Source organism: Aspergillus terreus, genomic scaffold (assembly GCF_000149615.1).
Source record: "Aspergillus terreus NIH2624 scaffold_9 genomic scaffold, whole genome shotgun sequence".
Classification (NCBI taxonomy): domain Eukaryota; kingdom Fungi; phylum Ascomycota; class Eurotiomycetes; order Eurotiales; family Aspergillaceae; genus Aspergillus; species Aspergillus terreus.
In genome coordinates, this window is record NT_165932.1 from 1,521,211 (window position 1) to 1,541,813 (window position 20,603).

A 20,603-nucleotide genomic window follows, 5' to 3' on the forward strand; every position below is an offset into this window, starting at 1 on the left:
CTGTATGGAGTTAGGGAGAGACATGGGCCGGCAAATCATGCATTGACTCATACGGGGGGTCGTCAATACTGCCCTTTGCAGTTATAGGTATGCAGACGCACCGTGACACAGGGTCGATAGTTTCGGCGCCTAGGAGTGCTGTTCTTCTGGGGGTTGTCGACATGTAGTGTAGGGGTACCACGTCGGTGGTGGAGGCGCAGCCATTATGATTATAATTTTAATTATATGTACTTGTATTATTATTATCTATTATTCTATCAGTATCGTTATCATATCGCCGGTACAGTCTACCGACCTAGAAAAGTACCGGACGGTGATCTGGTCTGATGGCCTGGGTCTGGGCCCAGATTGCGAAGACAGCGGTCCGTGGATCGTCGGATTGCGCCGGGGAGGGGATCATGGGGAACTGTTCCTGTTGAAATACAGTAGGTCCACGTCGGCATCTCGATCCGACCGGATTAAGCTATCATCCCCTCCACCATCTTCATCTTCATCTTTTGTCCACTCCTGGGACTCTACACCTACACTCCTGTAGAGAAGATGTATGAATCTGACGATCGGGCAATAAACCCACAAACAAACGACTTAGAACACCGGCCGGCCAATCGCAGCCCGATGCGAACGACCCAATCAGAGACGCCGGAGCAGCGGACGATCCCTGTCGGATGGACCCGCAGATTTGGGGGCCAAGACCGATCGAATAACGACCACTTCCGGCGTCCCTACGTACTATGAGTAGATTATGTCGCTAGCGCTAGCTCGAACCAACACTCACCACAGGCTCCGACTGGTCGAGCTGGGCGTTCCGGTTTCACTTGAGGACATCCATGGAAGAGCAAAGTTACCTTACGATGGAGGGGAACACGTCTAGGAGGTAATCGGAGAGAGTCCAGGTTCCATTTCTTATACGGAAAACAGAGAAGAGATGAAAAATCCGAGTCCCAATCATATCGCTGCAGCCCAACGCCCCGGACAATGCATCTATCGGTCGCAGTAAAACTAACTCCACGCGGAGTCCAGGCTTCTCATGCATTGCATGCGCCCTGCACAAAAAAGAGAGAGAGAGAGAGATCAATCTCAGTATAAATCACAAATCGCAGCAGAATCATAGCAGTCATTAAATATATCGTCATCACCCCCTTCCGCCAATCCATCATCATAACGGAGGGTATGCGTGCGGCGAGCACGGGTCCGACTCGGGCGTCAGCGGGTAGCCCAGGAGCGGCGGGTCTGGTGGTGTCGACGGCGACGACTGGTCGTCACTATACAAGGGCGGCATCTGAAGATGGGGACAGCGATTAGCACGGCGCATTGGTTGGGACGCGATGTCCCGGCGGAGGAGGAGGAGGAAGAGCAGCGCGTACCGGAAGCGCGGCGGCGTCCGCGATCTGCTGCGGCAGATCGATGCCGGCCATGGAGGCGTAGCTCATGTGGAAGGGGCTGACGATGTCGTCGTCGGCGTAAGTGTGGTGATGAGGGTGGTGAGGGTGCGGCAACGGCGGCCGTTTGGCCGGGGACATGAGCATAGGCAGCATGGACGGCAGCGGCGAGGCGTAGTCGCCAGCCTGGTAGGAGATGTCGTTGTAGGCGCCGCCCGAGACGGAGTGGTAGGCGGGCGTGGGCGGGGCGTAGGACTGCTGGCCGTAGGGATCCAGATGCGAGTAGGAGGGGTAGGACAGGACTGGGGGCGGCGAGGCCGAGAGCTGTCTGGTATACTGGTTGGTGAACATCTGGCTGCGGTCGTCCTGGGCGGCGTAGCAGTCGTAGGGCGAGGAGCGGTCCGCGCCTGCGCCGCGACTGTTCACGTCGGAGGTCGACTTGGATGCCCGATGGTGGCCTTTGCGAGACTTGGACGCCGTCTTGACGGGGTCCGGCTTCTCTTCTGGCGTGGCCTCTGGAGATTCGGAAGCGGAGCCGGCTCTCTTTTCTAGATCCTCCAGACGACGCTTCAGTTTCTTGCCTGTGTCTTTCCGTTAGCTGCGTGAAGCTCGGAGCGCAGAGCGCGGGAGAGAGTACTCACGGTAGTTGCGCTGGGCAATGCGATTCTGGATGCGGCGTCTTTCAGCCAGATCAGAGATCTTGGTCCAGTCTTCATTGGGGTTGGCATTGGGACTGAAGGCGCTACTCGTGCCGTGGGAGGACGAGGATCTGGTAGAGTGTTGATAGGAGTAGTTGGAGGACCGATGCATGGTGGGAACAATAGAACAGCACTAGATACGGGAGACAGAAGTTTTATGAGGGAGAGATCTAGAAGTAAGAAAAGACTATGATGAGCAGATGCTATCAAGCAGCCGTCAGCTTGATAGAACCATCAGGATTCCGGACAACGGATGCGAGAGGTATTTAAAGACGAGAGAGCCTTGGATGATCAGCTGGAAATAGCTAAGCCCCGGGCTTCACTCGATGCAAACCACGGCTGGCCTGAGACGGCGGTGATTCGAACCGTTGCGATACCAGGTCTAGTCCGTGCTCCGAGGGGCTAGTATGGTAAGAAAAATAATAAACTATCGGGTAAATGAATAATGATTAAATCGAATAACAGAAAAAATAATAAATAATAACAAGAATTATTATTATTTGATGGTGGTAATATTTTCAGATGCAGGTTGACCATGTGTTGGTGAGGAACTTTTCCCGAGTGGACGCACCGCTTGCAGGGCTGCGTCACTAATACTACCTAGTTACCTAGTTACCTCCCTCGTCCCTCCTCATGAATGGGCCAGGACTTGAGGCTGTTTCGTTAGCGGCCCCCGGTGGCCGAGGGGGCCGGACACGACGAGATCAGGCAGTGCAAGGCCAACAGAACAGCCACCCCCCCGGGGTCTGCAATGGTCCACCAATCTCCATGTGGTCGCCAGGAGTTCCCAAGATGGGTATCTGCTGGGTACAAGACCTTGTTCTTGGGAATAGAAATAGAAACAGAACTAGGAATGAGAATAGGAAGAGAAGATAGTGAGGAATGTCATGCAGGTCACCAACAACCGGGCATTTTCCTCCCTCGTCGATGCCCGCGTCCACTTAGGGAGGTCTCCCCTTGCTCGCCGCGGCTCTGGCATATGTAGCTAACAATCCTACAGAACAATCCATTCCGCAGTTGGCGATTTAGAGCGAGGACCCCACGAGTGAAACAAGATGGTGCGTGGCTTGATACGGAGTAGAATGTTGTTGCAAGGAGGGGGCTGAATCAGTGGAGACTAGAGTCTAAGGGACTAACTACCTAGGTAGTAGTTAGTACTTCGTACGAGCCCATCGACACTAAGACCCTGAAGTACCAGGACATCGGTATTAAGACGTAACTCCGTCAGTTACACAGGCCGAGCACCGATCCATCCGCTTAATCCCCTCAAAGGTCCCATTACTCATGATGAATATCATAATGAGTTAGTTCGGGGTTTTCGGGCTGGTTGCGGATTGCGGATACAGTTTGACCTTGTCACCTTCTTCTGTCCCAGTCTCGGATTTGACCGAAGTTCAGTTGCGAGTCTAGTCGCATAGGGAATGTCCATCTCGCGAATCAGCGGGCATGCATGCTGCCCGCCTGAACACGTTCCAATCAATCTCCCCCGCCCAGAACGACAAGAGCCTCAGGGCTCAGGCCAGATGGATTGGCAATATGATCCTCCTGACCAGAGCATTAGACGTTTCACATCATTCTGCCCGTCCGGGGCAGTTCGGCGGAACATGTGCCTCGCCTCGTGTATGCTGCAAGACAAGACAAAGAGCGAGGGTGCACCAGACGCCCGAGAGAGCGAGGCAGCAAAGCAACGGGCTGGCTACCCCACCTTCAACCTTGGATGTTATCTTGAAAGAAGTTGGACTATAGGACTTGACGCGATGGATCCTTACGTGACGAATACCTTGGGTGCCTTAGTACCTACTAACGTACTAGGTAGTATCTAATTCTAGCGACTGCTTGCCAGGGTCAGTGCCTGTGGCCAATCAGTCCGTGTTGGCCAGTTGCTCGAATCGGGACTGGATCAGGTGCGAGTCGACTGTGTACGTATATTATAGATGATTATTACAAAGGATTCCCTGCAGCCTGAATGCATCGCTGCTCGGGTCTCGACTTCCCACGTTGTCCCCCTTGATCTTGGCAACAGCGCTAAGGATAAAGATCTCACGCTCTCCGGGCGGGTGGGAGAGATCGTCTGTCACGTACTTTATTTTCTTTCTTTCAAGTGTATCCTTCCGTCGACTGATTCCCTGATCCCCCTTAGACGCTCGACTAGTAGAGGGGAGTCCTCCCAACACAGGCGGTGTCATCTGATGGCTGATGGCATGCACAGATTGACCAGTGCACTCAGTACCACCCTCCTCGAGGACAGCCTTGCTTGCCCTTCAACAAATGACGCCCCTTGTTTCACAATTGATTTGTTTTCCTCGTCAAAAAAACTCTCTGCAGCGCCCGTACATGATGCCCACTGCCTCTCCATTTGCCTAAACCGGTAGTCGTGCTCCAACATGAAACCAGTCAGCCAGCAACCCTTCCTCCACGCCATGTGCTACCCACTGATTCAGCTCATGCTGCGTCGGTGTTGTCCGTCGATTCGCATGGCATCGGAGTCTCAGAATGGTAGCACTGGCGCGGGGAATGTGCATACCCGACAGAGGTCAATCGCTTCGCGAGCCTTTGGCTGTAGAAAAGTACTGGTAAATCCTGGAAGACATACCTACAATGCCTTCACCCAACATTCCCCATCAGCTACACCGCAGAAGCGCCCGGCGACCTGACGGCGTGTAATCCTGTAACCCACTCGTATACACGTCGTTCCCATTAGATCGCCTTCCGCAGCGCCCATCATCATCCTGGCGGCTGATAGCGCTGACACCGACCATGCCATGCGTCGATATTCCCCGACCGACGGACTCGAATCTTCCAGCAAACATCTAGAAGCCACGCCGGGGGGAGGGGGCGGCCGCATGCGGTGCCACTGATCGGATACACGGCAGGTAGCGCCCCTCATTGTCTGAGGTCTCTGATTTTGTATCGGCTGGGAGGATGCTTATGGCGTAAAGGCGTGGATTGTTTGGGTCAAACGACGACCCGGCGTGCATACTTCGACCTAGGGTTGGGACGGGCGGCATAGCCACGACGCTCCCCTCCCTGGTCTTGGCTGCAGCCGGTTTGACTTCCGCTGGAATTGGGTCCCGTCGAATTTACGCCCTGCAGTGACGTGCCCGGGGGGTCGAGAAGATTACGAATCTCAGCCGCTTTGAGGAACATGGGGTTGCACGTGGGGGGGAGGGTCTGAGAGACTGAGTCACGGTCCTCCTACCTACTAGGTAGGTAACTAGGTAATAATTTGGGGACTATGGTATGGGGATTTGTTCATTATTCGGCCGTCTGAGGTCTTTCAAGGGGATCCCTTTCAGAATACGCTGATACGCTTCACATGTACCGTATATTTGTCACCCTGCAATCTGGATTGATAATCTGTATCTTTAGTCAGTGGTTGCTAGATTTGTCAGGTCCCCGGATATGGCGGTTCAACGTTTGCGAGATAATGGCTATTGTAAGCCACAACTAACTACCTAGTCATGACAGAGTCACACCTGATTTCAAATCAGATCAGGTTCCTACCTAGATGGGAAACTCCTGAGGAGTGTAGGGGATGGCATCATATGCGGCTTTAGAGCCATTATCCCCGAACACGCAACCAAATGCCGAAGACAGCGCAAACAGCAGATGATGGACGAGCCATGGTACACCCTACTATCAAAAGACCGACCCGAGCGGAGATACCAATGACCTCGCAGATCTCCCTGACAGCAGACACACAGAGACACCTCAGTGTAAGCGTATTGCAGAGCACGCAGCGCCTCGGATCGGCAAGGCGTAGCAAAAGGGCTGTCGAGCTATCATCTTGTCACTTCTCTCATCACCCACACCAGGTCGCCCCATTGGGCATGGATCCAGCCGTCAAGACAACGATCGACTCACGCAGCGGGTCGGATTGGCAGCCAGCGTGAACACGTCGCGGCACAACAAGAGCCTCATGCGCACCAACCAGACGCCGCCGTCTCGGAGACGTCGGGGTCGGGATCGGGGAAAGCCGTCTTTTTTTGTTTTCTTTTCAAACCCCGTTCGACGCACGTCGTAATTAAACGGCTTGATCAATATCCCTCTTCGTACTGGCGCCGCATTAGCGCGATACCCGTGGTGGATAACGGCAAAATCGGCCATTTAAATCCGAAAGTCCGCGAGGGGATAACTAACTAGGTAGTTAGACTACAGGGACAGGGACAGGGACAGGGACTCAACAGCCTGCATTCGCATGACCCCCACTGGCCACATCGAGACTGTCCATCAACTCGGTGATCATAGGAGTTGCGGCTCAACAGGCGTTTGCTTTCGACCCTCATGGTGGGAGAGCAGGGGAGACGAGGTCCCTACCTACCTATCTAACCTATGTAGGCAGATGGTTTCACTCACCGTATTCGCAATCCACCAAGGACGATGCCCCTACCCTGGACGACGGGATAGTGTAGTGTACTGTAGTGTAGTCGGGGGGTTATCTCGCCCGACGGGAACCGGGCGAAACTCGCCCCGACGGTTGGATCTTCACACCCACCCCCTGATGCGCGGGCGATGCTGGGTCTGTTCTGGAAGGGGGAACGGACGGGAACGAATCCTGCCGGTGTATATGGTCGGGTTGAAGGCGCATGTGGATCATCCTGAGGTTGCCTAAAGTCTATCGAGGTTGTTGGGTTGACGGCTGGTTGGCGGTGGTGGTGCTTATGCACACGCGCTTTTGCTTCATGCAACAGATGCGCTGTTTTGTATCGTAATACCTGTACATGGGGATACGATATACGACGTACGATATATGGCTAGTCCAGGTGGATAAAGCCCCATAAACATGATTCATTGACTGATAACTATCCTGCCCAAGGACCTCCCGACCCAGACAGTCTTGCCTTCTTACTTTGCCCTGAGGACCCGCTGCAGAGTATGTACCTGTACCTCCTGCAGGGCTGAGACCGGTTAGGCGTCCCACTGGCCTTGCACGACGGTATCCAGGCTTAATGGATCAACATACTCGTCTAGAGGCTGTAAAGTTCAAATATGTTGGATGGCCATGCACCAGGCGGGCGGGCGGCCTGGCACGTTGCACATACATACTCGCCAATACCCAGAGTCCATATCGGTACGTTCCGTATGAAACCAAAAGAATGTCGGTTGTAGATCTATAATTAGGCGGCCAATGAAGCAACTCGTTGATTCGACAGTCAGAAGCTTGCTGTGCGGCTGTGTCAGTTGGGTTCCAGGCTACTGTACGCCATCTCAAGCTGGCGTTTCCTACGCTCATTGGACGTCCGCTCTCGTTTAGAGTGCACGTCTACCACCCCTCGAGCCCAGATACGAGTTACCCAAACAAGAAAGAGAAACATTCATGTGGGTGTAGTAGAGAGAACACCCACAACGACTCCCACATCTACAGCACATTCCCGGAGCACAATGTTAGTGAACAAGTCTATTAGTCTTAAGTCTCTCGCAGCCGAACAGAGCGTGAACCGTCATCCAAAGCAGAAGAAATAAAAGACCCGATAAAGACTCGAATGCCCTTGTATAAAGCAGCGCTCATGCTATCAAAAGCCGTAGGTATAGCAGCCGAAACCATAGAAACATAAAACATAACATCCCCAAAATCGTCTTTCGACACAATCATGCCCGTACCATAACCAGGGTCAGGGACCAGATCGCATTTCAACCAGCCATTTACAGAACGTAACTATATCGCAGTTAGTAGACAGCTCTCGAATCTGACTGGCTGACTCACCTCCAAGGATGCTCCTCATCACCATACTGGATGCCCTCGATCCAGTTCTTCATCTGGGAAGCAATCTCGCCGGCTTCTTCGTTCTCCTTGAGCCCACATTCCACCAACTTCCCGCGGTAGCTGATAGACCGCACAGGGCTCACAATAGCAGCAGTGCCGGATCCGAACACCTCAATGAGTCGTCCTTCCTCAGACGCCTCAGCAATCTCCGACATCCGGATCTTGCGCTCGGACACGGTCCAACCCTTGGGCACCAGTCTCTCGCGGGCCAAGCCCAGCACGGAGTCTCGGGTAACACCCTCCAGGATAGTACCGTCGAGGGGAGCAGTCACCAGCTCCTTCTGACCATCCTTGTTCTTCAAGGCAATAAACAGGTTCATAGTGCCAACCTCAGTCACATACTCCTCCTCGCCAAAGAGCCACAGGTTCTGCTGGAATCCACGAGAGGCAGCCTTCAGCTGCGGCACAATGCAGGGAGCATAGTTGGCGCCCAGCTTCTTGTCACCAACACCACCGGGCCAAGCACGGACCGCATAATCGGTCGCCTCGAGCGAGATGGCCTTGAAACCAGTGGGGTAGTACGGACCGACAGGACTAGCAATGACGAAAAGCAGAGCCGATCCTGGAGGCCCAACGCCGAGGGTGTTCTGCGTCCCGATCACAGTGGGACGCAGGTACAGCGAATATCCGCGGGCGCTGTCACCAGTCAGACGGGGTTCGAAGATTCAGTGAGAAAAAACATACTCGGGAATAAACCGATTGTCCAACTTCACAAGCTCTCCGATCAGTTTCGTCAGCGCATCGCCATCAATGGTAGGGAGCGCAATTCGTGACGTGGACTTGTTCAGGCGCTCCATGTTCTTGTCAGGGCGGAATAGTCGGATTTGGCCCTTGCTGTCTTTGTAGGCCTTCATCCCTTCGAAACATTCAAACGCATAGTGGAACACGCAGGCGGATGGATCCAGACTGAGGTTCTGGTAAGGGACGATACGAGGAGTCTGCCAACCATTCGCGGCTGTCCATTCAATCGAGAGCATGTGGTCTGTGTAATAAAAATATTGTCAGCGGATAGTCTTCCGTCGTTGGAACGAGACACATACCGGTGAAGGTCTTTCCAAACACGAGGTCTTTTGCCGGAGTCAGCTCCTTGGGCGTGGTGGTCTTGGTGATCGTGAGCTTGGAAGCGTCTACCCCAGCGGCTTGCGACGCGGTCATGGGGGTGGCACTGAAGCATCTTTGCCATAGCCGGTTGGTCGCGGGGATCTGGGATCGCACACGAGGAGCGGCCAAACTAGCGAGTGCCTTACGGCGAGTCAATTGATGAAGCGACTTCATGACTGCGCTTGTGAATTGGAATGATCCACGCAATTGAACACGAGAAGGGAATGAAGTCGAGGGTTGGGATATTAATAAGGAGAAAATTGGAGGAGTAACGGGGAGCGGGCAGCCGCGGAGCTTAAAAGCGGATCGATCACTCAGTCACACCGGACCCCAGAACCAACTCCGGCAGATCTAGATGAGTCAGTTCAGGACTAATCTTTGCCAAGTGTTTTATCTGTGTTCTGGGAGATGCCGATATCCGTGACGGTTCCCAAAGCATCGGTTCTATCGAACTTCTGTATATTCTCCGGCATATTCGAACAAAATTATCCCCGTGGGAAACGAGTTGTTCACATGTCCGATATCGCTGACAAACGAGCAACCCTATCTGGCCTTCCTGTTTGGGAAAGTTCGCCAACGAACCGCCGGGCGGTGAGTCACCTGACTTTACCCAACTGGGGTGTTTGTTGCGCGCTATGGTAGCTCTCGGCACGTGATGATATCGGGAATTCCAGATACCCGCTCCATCACGACCATGTGTTCTGACATGATCATTGTTTCTGCACGGCGGACGGGCGTCAAATTCAATTTAGGCTCCTAAGCGGTGGGAATTAGCGCGCCCTGTTTCTCAGTCTTTTATCCTTGGCTTTGGTGCTTCCGAGTCGGGTTCTCCTTATACCTACACATTCTTTTCCGCCTGCGGGGCCGCCGTCAGTCGTTGTCGCACTTCAACCACTTGCAGTCGAAGCGCTACCATTCCAGCTCATCGTCTAATGTTGCACTGGATGCAGTGAACTAGCCCGCTCAGTTCGTTATCCTACACATCAAGAGCTTTCGGCAAGTGGGCGACATCGGACTACTGGTGACAAAATGTTTTCATCGCTCAAATCTCTCAGCTCCAACATATCGGCCAATTACCAAATCTCACCGCATCCGTCGGTAATATCGGGCCCTTGGAAGATTCACGATGGGAAGAAAAAGTCGACAGGGACCTCGGCGTCCATTTTTATCTTTGACAAGAAGGTCCTTGAACCTCGATCAGGCGGACTAGGTGGTCGTTCAAGCTCCTCCTCGGTGAAGAAATTACAGGAGGATGTTGTTGAACGATTGAAACGAGAAGCCAGCAATTTGGCCCGTCTAAGACACCCGTCCATCCTACAGGTCCTGGAGCCTGTAGAAGAGACCCGCAATGGTCTCATGTTCGCAACCGAGCAGATCACTGCTTCGTTATCTGGTCTCTTGCAGGAGAAAGACACGCAGGAAAGCACCTCGAGAGTCGGCTCGCGGACCAGTCGCTATATGGTCGAAGAATCAGATGGAACACGCAGGCGGAGAGATCTGGAGATCGATGAACTTGAAATCCAGAAGGGGCTTCTCCAAGTCGCAAAAGGTCTCGAGTTCCTCCATGAATCGGCGGGCCTTGTCCACGGCAACTTGAACCCTCAAGCCATTTATATCAATGCGAAGTCCGACTGGAAGATCTCCGGTCTCGGGTTTGCCGGGCCCCCTGATTCTACAGAATCACGGTCATCCCTCCCCCCGTTAGCATTGTCAGAGGTACTCTATCAGGACCCACGTCTACCCAAGTCAGTCCAGTTAGACTTGGACTACACATCACCAGATTTTGCGATGGACTCCAATGTGACGGCCGCCGCCGATTTGTTTTCTCTCGGGCTCATCATCATAGCCCTCTACAACTCGCCCCACGCCTCTCCACTGCAAGCTCATTCGAATTTGACGTCGTACAAGAAACTACTTAGCTCTCCCTCTACCACTCCCTCGCAAGGAAATAACTTTCTCTGCTCTGGCTCGATCCCTAAAGACCTTTTGGCCCACGTACTGCCCAGGCTGATCACCAGAAGACCAGCCGAGCGAATGAACGCCAAGGAATTCCAGCAATCTCAATATTTCGATAATATACTGGTCTCTACCATTCGGTTCCTGGAATCACTGCCAGCCAAGAACCCTAACGAGAAGTCACAATTCATGCGCGGACTCCAGCGTGTGCTTCCCGAGTTCCCTGTCTCTGTCCTTGAGAGAAAGGTTCTTGGGGCTCTGCTGGAGGAATTGAAAGACCGTGAGCTCCTGTCTCTGATCCTACAAAACATCTTTGCGATCTTACGACGCATTCCAAATGCGCGCCGTGTCCTTCCAGAGAAGGTAATACCCCAGCTTAAAGAGGTGTTTCCTACGGGCAAAGGAGCTCTGCAGGAACGCGACTCCAGGAGAGATGCCGGCCTCATGGTCGTTCTCGAGAATATGAACCTCATTGCAGAAAATTGCTCGGGGATGGAATTCAAAGATGGTAAGTTTCTCTCGGGAGTTCAATTGTACGTACCCATCTAACCATCATAGATATGCTGCCACTGATACGACTGGGTCTTGATTCGCCTACGCACTCGCTGGTCGATGGTGCCATTAAATGCCTGCCTGTGATCCTTCCTGTTCTCGACTTCAGTACGGTGAAAAACGAAGTCTTCCCGCCGATCGCCTCAACATTTAGCAAAACCAACAGTCTTGGTATCAAAGTGCGGTGCCTCGAAGCGTTCACTGTACTCTGTGGCGGGTCTTCCGAGAAAGAAGTGGCCCTGGAAGATGAATTGTCCGGCGTTGCCCCGAAGAACAAATCCCCGTCGGTAAAGTCGTCTATTCTGGACAAGTACACCATACAGGAGAAGCTCGTACCATCTTTGAAAGCGATCAAAACGAAAGAGCCTGCTGTCATGATGGCCGCACTGGCCGTGTTCCAACAGATTGGTACTGTTGCGGATTCTGATTTTCTTGCTCTGGAGGTTCTTCCCATCCTATGGAGCTTCAGTCTGGGTCCGCTTCTTAATCTACAGCAATTCGGGGAGTTCATGGCCTTGATCAAGAGTCTCTCTTCCAGAATCGAACGCGAGCAGTCGAAAAAGCTTCAAGAGCTCTCCTCTGGAGGGGATTCTGGTGGCTTCCAGAACGGCACGAGAGGCTCTGTGAATGCGCCCAGCAATTCTGCACATACTGATATGGATTCGACGAGGAACAACTTCGAACGTCTGGTTTTGGGGCGTGATTCTGCGCCATCGAATAGCCAAGACCTGGACCCCTGGGGAAGTCTGGGGTCTGAAATCCCGGCTGTCCAAGCTTCCACACAGAGGGCGCCTTCCACGGCATTCTCTTGGGCGTCCAATACGCCAGGCTCAGCAAACAGAGCCGACACCCCGTCTAGACAATCCGCCCTTAGTGTGCGCTCCATCACTCCTGATTACAACTTGAGCTCATTTCCCTCTCTCGAGCCCGCGTCAAGACACAAATCGCCGACAACGCCAGCGTTTCCCGCATTGCAACCATCGCCGTCGGCTTCTTGGGGCATGGCGAGTGCGGCGAGTCCTCAACAACCATTCCAAGCAAGCACTATGGCAGCTCCGCCAGCTCCCAATTATTCTGCCTTTTCAATCCCACCCCCTCCTGCTTCCCAGAGCTCCATGGGGGCGTTTTCAGGCACCAGTGGCCTAACGAGTCCCACCATCCCTACACCTTTTGGTGGGAACGCTATCCCAAAGCCCGCCCTTAACCAGGCCGCACAGCCTCAAGGAGGCAAACAGGGCCTTGATAAGTATGAGAGCCTCTTATAAATTGGTGTGGCCAATGGCTCTCTACACCCTTTTTTTGTCCTTTTTGTATACTTCTTCCTTCCTAATGACGAGCCTTTGTGTTTCCCGGACCCGTATGTCATGCATCTGATTAGCATTAGCACTATTCCCCTGCCTTTTGAGCGAAAGAAAAGTTCCAGGCGAGAGCCACCTTTGTATATACCATTCGATCGCTGAGCAAGAGTAATAGTATGAGCAATTAGAACAATGATGCGTGCACTAGATGAGTTGGTACACTGTCTGCGGAGTACTGATCAACCCGGTGCCTCGCCACCATTTGCTAGGTAGTTAGTACTAGCGGCCTTCTCGGTGGAGCCTGCCGACATGCGACACTCAGCGAATACAACCTCATTCCAGAGGTATCCGTCATACCCCGTTCTTCTTAGATCAATGCTCGCCATTCGTGGCGCGTTTAGGCGCTTGCCGTCGGAACATCGTTTTCTCTGCCGTCACCGCCCCTCCGCATTTGGTCTACCCCTCAATCGCTTACAACCCAACTTATCCCTTGCACAGCACCTTTCCTTCAGCTCCAATTCCGCGTCCGTATCGTCTGCGATGATGGATGAGAAGATCAAACAGCACTACTTGGCGGACTCGCCGCCGACGGTCGTCCGCCTGGAGATCAAATCGCACTTTGATAACCTCACAGACCCGAAGCTCCGGAAATATGCCCACTATATGAGCAGGTTTGACTCTCTTCATCGAATTCGTTCCACGTCGCACAGCGCTGACCTGTTGCGAACTCCTCCAGGGCCGCTTTTGAAGGTACCCGCATCACCTTGCGTCAAGTCTCACCAGAGTCGGAGCCCATCTATGATCTGATCCTGTCCCTTTACCGCGCCTGCAATGGCAATTGGACCGAGCTTTCTCAGAAGACCAATGTCAGCGACGAGCACCTTCGCTTTTTCCTCGAGTACGCGGCTCAGTTCCTTGGCAACTGCGGCAACTACAAGGGTTTCGGAGACTCGAAGTTCATTCCTCGCTTGCCCGTCGAGTCCCTGGAGGCTTTGGCTTCTGTTACTCCCGAGACGAAGGCCGCCTTTCAAAAGGCGAACTCGACTGGAGGGGGTATCTATGAGACGAAGGAACAATCACTCATGCACCTGGGCTATTCTGAAGCCGGTCATATGACGACTTACTACCCGGATTCTCCGTCTATCACGAAGGATGAAATCACGGCCATTGGTGATCTCATGGAGAAGAAGGGACTGCCTCTCGAGAATACAAGGCTGAAGAAGACTTCCTCGGGCGATTACGAGCTGCTTGTTGCGTCGGGAATCTCATCGCCTCCTCCCCGGGACAGGGACCTGGGTGATGTCGATACACTAGAATTAGAGGGCAGTCTAAAGGGAAAGAAGCTGCGTCTGGTTTTTGGTGACCACCTAGAAGAGATGGCAAAGATCGCCCACAGCATAAAATTGGCGGAGAAGAACGCCGCAAACGACACTCAGAAGCGCATGCTTGATGCGTATGCCAAGTCCTTCGGTACCGGTTCGATCGAGGCGTTCAAGGAGAGCCAGCGTATTTGGGTTAAGGACCAGAAGCCGGCCTTGGAGTCCAACATTGGTTTCGTCGAGACCTACAGAGATCCTCACGGTGTCCGAGGCGAATGGGAGGGATTTGTCGCTCTCGTAAGTGATAACTACCGCCATATCCTGTGTTCTTTGCTTACCATCCTTATAGGTCAATCTGGAGCGTACCAGAGCGTTTGGAAAGCTGGTCGACAGCGCTGAAAGCATGATTCCCAAACTTCCTTGGGGTGAAGATTTTGAGAAGGACAAGTTCCTGAGCCCCGACTTCACGTCACTTGAGGTCTTGAGCTTCCAGTCGTCCGGAATTCCTGCCGGCATTAACCTTCCTAACTATGATGACATTCGTCAGAACCTCGGCTTCAAGAATGTTTCTCTCGGAAACGTGCTCGGTGCAAAGGCGCCCAATGAGCCGGTGCCGTTCATTGCGGAGAAGGATCTGGAGGTGTACCGCAGGTGTCGCGATCCGGCTTTTGAAGTCCAGGTTGGCATTCATGAGCTCTTGGGACATGGAACGGGCAAGCTGCTCCAGGAGACCAGCCCTGGGCAGTACAACTTCGACATCTCGAACCCTCCGGTCAGCCCGGTCACCAACAAGCCTGTGTCTAGCTGGTACAAGCCGGGCCAGACCTGGAGCTCTGTCTTTGGGGCCATTGCCTCTTCCTACGAGGAGTGCCGCGCGGAATGCGTTGCCATGGTTCTTGGATGCGACTTCAGCATCTTGAAAATCTTCGGGTTCGGTGATGGGACCGTGGACCTGAATAACGAGGCGGGCGACGTTCTCTTTGCCGCATACTTGCAAATGGCTCGTGCGGGTCTCGTTGCCCTCGAGTTCTGGGACCCTAAGACCCAGAAATGGGGTCAGGCGCATATGCAGGCTCGCTACAGTATTCTACGGACTTTCCTCGATGCGGGCGACAATTTTGTCAAGCTCGCCTACACCAAAGAGGATCTGTCTGACTTGGAGATCCATCTGGACCGGTCCAAGATTCTCACTCACGGGCGCCCCGCAGTCGAGAAGTATCTGCAGAAACTCCATGTCTACAAGAGCACAGCGGATGTCGAAGCGGGCAAGAAGCTCTATGATGACATCACGTCGGTCGACGAATGGTGGGGAACAAAGGTCCGTGACATTGTTCTGAAGAATAAGATCCCTCGCAAGGTGTTTGTGCAGGCAAATACCATTCTCAATGGAGATGAGGTGACCCTGAAGGAATACGAGCCGACCCTGGAGGGAATGATTCAGAGCTATGTCGAACGCCATGTTTAGAAGACTACATAAATATCGAGCTTGAGATCGTAAATAGATAAACTATGAGACGATTAAGTGAATCTGAAAAGATAGTACTCTGTATGTACTTGGCTGGTGACCGGATGGTTAGTCATCTGTTCAGCCTTTACGCGCCCTCTTATCCAAACAAGGTAAGCGCTGGCCTCCTCTCCGACGACCTCAAGTATTGCCCCTTTACCCCAGATCGTCTTCTTCGCACCAACAACTATCAGCGCACTTATATACTCTATTCCACTCCGCCTATCTCACCAATGTTCCTGCTTCTTCAGTGACACGGCACACCCCTGATCGACCTGGGAACAGTGTGCTTGCGATCAACTCGGGACGAGACCCATCGGCCAGCAGGATCGCCGTCAGCCAATTCCAATCCATCGCCATAGATCCCAACACCTTGTCGCGGCAATCAGACTCCCCTGGCTCGCCTCCAAGGGCGCGGCCGATTTGTCTAGCAGATTCCGTTGTGGAGGAAGAAGACGACTATTATACCGCGCCGCCAGGAGATCCCTCCTATCTGGAGGCGTCATCATCCAGCCTCGCCTCGTCGCACCCTCCGCCCTTTTCGTCCCTCGTTTTTGGTCCCGTCTCCGAATCCAGCCATACCAAGGTCCCAGCCTCCCAGCCTGGGCCAGCTTCTGTCTCGACCTCTACTCCGCCGCCACTAGACGAGGAGCCGCTAGAGCCTGACCCATCGTTGCCCATCGTTGCCGATACCAAGGCTTCGTTCACTCGCGAGTCAAAGGGAGATTCTGCAGGAAAATCAGCCGAAGACGGAGAGCCCCCTCCTCCCTATACCGAAGGATCTAGTCCCATTCAATCATTTACCTACGTAATGGCTGCAGCCGGAGGCGCGTCGAGTCTTATCACGCAAGTGCAACAAGTGGGAGGTCCTCCAATCAATACACTAGGTGGTACGGTTTTGATGAAACTGAATGTTTGAGGAATGAACACAGCTAATCGCACTCCTTAGATATCGGTGGAGATGAACATATCACTCTGGAACTCCGGTAAGGATGTTAAGCGGAGACTTCTGAATATTCGACCTCTGACTCTAGTTGCAGAGGAACCCACTTTACTTTGTCGCGCGATGAACTTCTGACTCTCCCCGAATTCGTGCTTTTATCCCTCTTTCCAAATGGTCTGCTTCCCGACGGCCATATGGGAACCTTCCATGAAGGCGATATCTACCCCGTCGACGTGAGTGGAATTCTCATCTCTATTGGGCACCTCCGGGTTAATGTGTCTTGCATTCGCATTCTGACTCGTCTACCTAGTACGATCCGGCGTCGCTCCAATACATGCTGGACTTTTTTCGTTCTGTCGCCCAATCGATCCCATCTTCGTCGCCGTCGGCATCTACATCGCCAGATCTAGATATGTCTTCCGATTCCATGCAGGGTTCCGCCAGAGATATGCTCCATGATCGGGCTGGGATTATCGTCTTGCGCGAGGATCTCGACTTCTACGCGATACCACCGCGACCGGATATAGATCACACGGAGATGATTGAGGTCAAGCGTGCAGCAGCAAAGGCTTTGCTCAAGCAGGACGGGATTTTTTCGGGCTTGCGGAAGAGTGACGAACCCGGTTCCACGGAACAGCACCTGATTGAGATGTTGACTGCAGGGTAGGTCAAAAGCCATCGAATACGTTTTATAATCACTGACACTTCAATAGCGGTTTTGACCGTGACGACCGTTGGGGTCACCGGGCGCCAGAACCTAACAAGGCAGTGATCTGTAGCCTTGCCTTGGCCAAGCTTCGCACAGATATCAGGGGAGATCTGTCCAATAACAATACAGTTGGAATGGCGCAGAAGCTTCTCCTGTTCTGGCGGAAGCCGGCGAGAAGATGCTGGTGGGAGGGAATTGAACTCGACGATATCGAAGGCGTTGAAGGCAAGGTCAAGATCTGGATCCGCAGAGTCTGGACTCTAGAAATGGTGCGATTCCACGATGTTTGTCCTCGGGCTGAGTGATACTAACCGCCTCACAGAGCGTGATTGGGCTTCGATAGCCGCATCCCGACAATAATTGTTTTCGATCCGTTCCCAGACGGTGCCCTTGGAACAGGGCCAGAAACCTCAAGCGTCACCAATACCCCTTTCTTACTTATAATCCGAATTTCGACAGTAATGCAACACTTAGTTGGCGGACAGGGCAGTACATACCGATGGCCTGGCAGATAGACTGCTGAGCAGTTTACAATTTCTCCAACTTCAATTAGAAGCAGCCAATATAAGTACCTATTATAAGGATCATTTTGTCGATTGTTTGTTTGATAGCACCTAGGCTGTGAAATACATGTTGCGTTATGAGTCGTGGCTTGTCAGTACGGTAATTGGCAACTCTACTAGGTAGTAATGGCTGTACAAATTTAGTATTCGACAATCATTGAGAACAATTGAGTCGTACAAAAGAAGATGAACGTCACCTAGTTACGGTAGATGGTTGGATGTAGTTCGTCTGGAAGCTCACGTGATTCACGTGACATTCTTACTGGAATGGGATTAGCGGACTTGTTCTGCTGCGTCGCGTTTTCCCCAGCAGAAAAGGCAGATTCCCGGCACCAAGCTTTGGCTTCATCCAGTCTCTCACCGGTGCAAGTTGATCTTCTCAGAGTTCTTTCCGGGAATTGTCAGCTTTGCTTGATCTCCGGTATCCCAACGCGACATCCCCATTGACGCGCCAATCGCCTGCGATTCGCCCTTTCACCAAATCGATCAAACGGACAACCTGTTCGCGACTACTGAAGGTCCATCCGCAGTCCCGAAAGGGACATGTTTATGTCCATCTAGTCGCCAACATGCCTCCTCTTAGAGGTTATATCACCTCTTACCCTCCGCGAATCCGCCAATATGGAAACGCGCTGCTCACCCCCGTCATTCCCCCCAGCCAGGTCGGCCCTACACCGCGAACTACGAAACGAGGAACCGTTGCGATCAATTACGCAGAAGATGGGTTCGATGATGATGACTTTGATGATAGCGATGGTCCCCGACGCCCCACGGGGTTAAGGAGCCTTCGGCGAGAGGAATCCACGTTCGACAAGGTCTCTTTGGCCGAGAAGCTGGGGAAAGAGATACACGCCCCTGTGGAGGTACAAGGAGTGTTCCGTGACTGGATGATCAAGAGGATGCTGCGACCAGCGTATGTGCATGGATTTCCTATTCTTCAGGCGTCGGTCACCGCTGCTAACACGCAGGGCCTATTCCAGTTGTGCGGACCAACTACAAATACAAGCGCAACTCCCTCTGACCCTCATACCGATTCGCATCGACCTGGAAGTCCCGGCGCACCAGCCATTGGAGCCATTTCCTCTGCCGCGAACGGTGCTAGACCCCGCGATCAACCCTACGCTCCCTGGGTACAAGAGACCGGACCCGTTGCCCGCCTATCGAATCAAAGACACCTTCCTGTGGAACCTGCACGAGGCGCTCTCGACCCCCGAAGAATTCGCCATTGGGTTCGTGCGCGACATGGACCTACCCAACCCGCAAGCTATGACCATGGCTATCAGCAACCAGATCCGCCAGCAGTTGGAAGAGTACGCCGGAGTCGCGCTGCACCCACTGTTCCAGAGCACACCGCCAAAACCTACCCCAGGTCCGCAGAATGGCATCTCGCGAGATGTGTCTGCGACCCCTGCCTCGACTCACGCGGCCGCTACCCCGGATAGCAGGGTCCAGGCGGTCGCGGTCACCAAGGAGCCGTTGGTCAATGACAGCATCCTCAATCCCGACGATGCCTACCGGTGCATGATCAATCTCAACATCAACCTGCAGAACAAACTATACACAGACAAGTTCGAGTGGTCCCTGTTACATCCTCCGGGCATGGCAGAGGAATTCGCTCACATCACCTGTGCTGACCTGGGCCTAAATGGTGAATGGGTTGGCGCTATCGCACATGGTATCTACGAGGCCGTGCTGAAGTTGAAGAAGGAGGTCTGCGAAAGTGGTGGTCTCATCAGCGGGATGGGCGGTTATGGGAACGAAATCGATAACCAGGCTGCCAACGGAGCTGAAGCAGGATGGCGATACGATCCAGAGGGACTTGGTGATGAGTGGGAGCCGAAGGTGGAAACGTTGTCCAAGGAAGAAATTGAAAAGCGAGAAGGAGATCGCGAACGACAGATCCGGCGTCTCCGACGCGAAACAGCACGGTTCTCATCCACTGCCGGAATCACTCCTGAAGTATCACGGCAAGGTAGTGGATATTTTGACGTGGATAGCGAAACTCCGCTCGGTAGAGGCGAACGAAGCAAGCGGAAGCGGCGGTTCCGCAGCCTGAGTCCTCTGGGCAGAGGGGGTACCCCAGGTGGACGCGGCACCCCGGATACCGGCTCGGGGGCTGGTTATGGTGGAGGTGGTGGTACATTGTCAGAATGGTTCGTTGTCTGATCGTCTATCAGTGGCGTATTGCTGACACTTTTGCTACTACAGGGAGCGACAGAATTGGAGATGCAGCAACTGCATGGTTTGGGGCACCGCAGTTTGGGCGGTACGGGATGGTCCTTTTGGCCCGAAGGTGAGTCCTGTCAAGTTGATGTCCATAGCCTGATATGCCTTGATTGTTGCTAACATGCGTCCAGACCCTCTGTCACAATTGCGGTCTTCTCTACGAGCGAGACAAGGTCACTCCGGAATGGTCAAGGGACCTCCACCGCCATGATATCCCAATTGGACGAACGTGACCCGCATTCGGTATTCGTATGGACTAGTCTATTGAACACAGCCCATGTACTTTATAGTTTGGCGATGATATCTCTAATGAATCTTTCAGGGGTGACTTGGCGCATTCATGTTTTATCGTGCTTCTTTCCTGTTTGTTGTCTGCACCGGTCTGGTCATTGGGTCTGGTTTCTACTAAAACTGTGCCTGTTACAGTACGGATGTGTATTTTGATGAGTGGAGATTTTCTTTATCTTTCTAGATCTTAGGTTATGGAGTAGTGGGCATGAATGCGAGACTTGACTCAGTAGCGTTGCTCTGCAAATATAATGTCCAGGTGAAGCACTTGTCCCCTAGAAAGGAACAAGAGGTATACGGGGT

At 53.1% G+C, this 20,603-nt stretch overlaps 5 protein-coding genes across 5 annotated transcripts; 3 read left to right on the forward strand and 2 right to left on the reverse strand.

Annotated features, from left to right (window-relative positions):
• Positions 1–1,298: 1,298 nt before the first annotated feature.
• On the reverse strand, positions 1,299–2,189 carry ATEG_06807 (bZIP transcription factor; the record flags this gene model as incomplete). The annotated part of the gene is made up of 2 exons (XM_001215985.1): positions 1,299–1,960; positions 2,021–2,189. The coding sequence occupies 2 exons, from the start codon at positions 2,187–2,189 to the stop codon at positions 1,299–1,301; spliced, it is 831 nt and encodes a 276-aa protein (XP_001215985.1).
• A 5,531-nt stretch (positions 2,190–7,720) lies between these two features.
• Positions 7,721–9,116, reverse strand: ATEG_06808 (branched-chain amino acid aminotransferase, cytosolic; the record flags this gene model as incomplete). Its single annotated transcript, XM_001215986.1, has 4 exons — positions 7,721–7,733; positions 7,782–8,477; positions 8,526–8,823; positions 8,882–9,116. 4 exons carry the CDS (start codon positions 9,114–9,116, stop codon positions 7,721–7,723), a joined length of 1,242 nt encoding a protein of 413 aa, XP_001215986.1.
• An 855-nt stretch (positions 9,117–9,971) lies between these two features.
• Positions 9,972–12,715, forward strand: ATEG_06809 (putative protein kinase Scy1; the record flags this gene model as incomplete). Its single annotated transcript, XM_001215987.1, has 2 exons — positions 9,972–11,406; positions 11,457–12,715. 2 exons carry the CDS (start codon positions 9,972–9,974, stop codon positions 12,713–12,715), a joined length of 2,694 nt encoding a protein of 897 aa, XP_001215987.1.
• Positions 12,716–13,291: 576 nt separating this feature from the next.
• ATEG_06810 (uncharacterized protein) lies at positions 13,292–17,528 on the forward strand (the record flags this gene model as incomplete). Its single annotated transcript, XM_001215988.1, has 9 exons — positions 13,292–13,419; positions 13,485–14,364; positions 14,417–15,424; positions 15,608–15,684; positions 15,857–16,461; positions 16,521–16,557; positions 16,606–16,747; positions 16,825–17,177; positions 17,228–17,528. 9 exons carry the CDS (start codon positions 13,292–13,294, stop codon positions 17,526–17,528), a joined length of 3,531 nt encoding a protein of 1,176 aa, XP_001215988.1.
• An 827-nt stretch (positions 17,529–18,355) lies between these two features.
• ATEG_06811 (putative RSC complex subunit Sfh1) lies at positions 18,356–20,245 on the forward strand (the record flags this gene model as incomplete). The annotated part of the gene is made up of 4 exons (XM_001215989.1): positions 18,356–18,699; positions 18,767–19,939; positions 19,995–20,079; positions 20,144–20,245. The coding sequence occupies 4 exons, from the start codon at positions 18,356–18,358 to the stop codon at positions 20,243–20,245; spliced, it is 1,704 nt and encodes a 567-aa protein (XP_001215989.1).
• Positions 20,246–20,603: the final 358 nt, after the last annotated feature.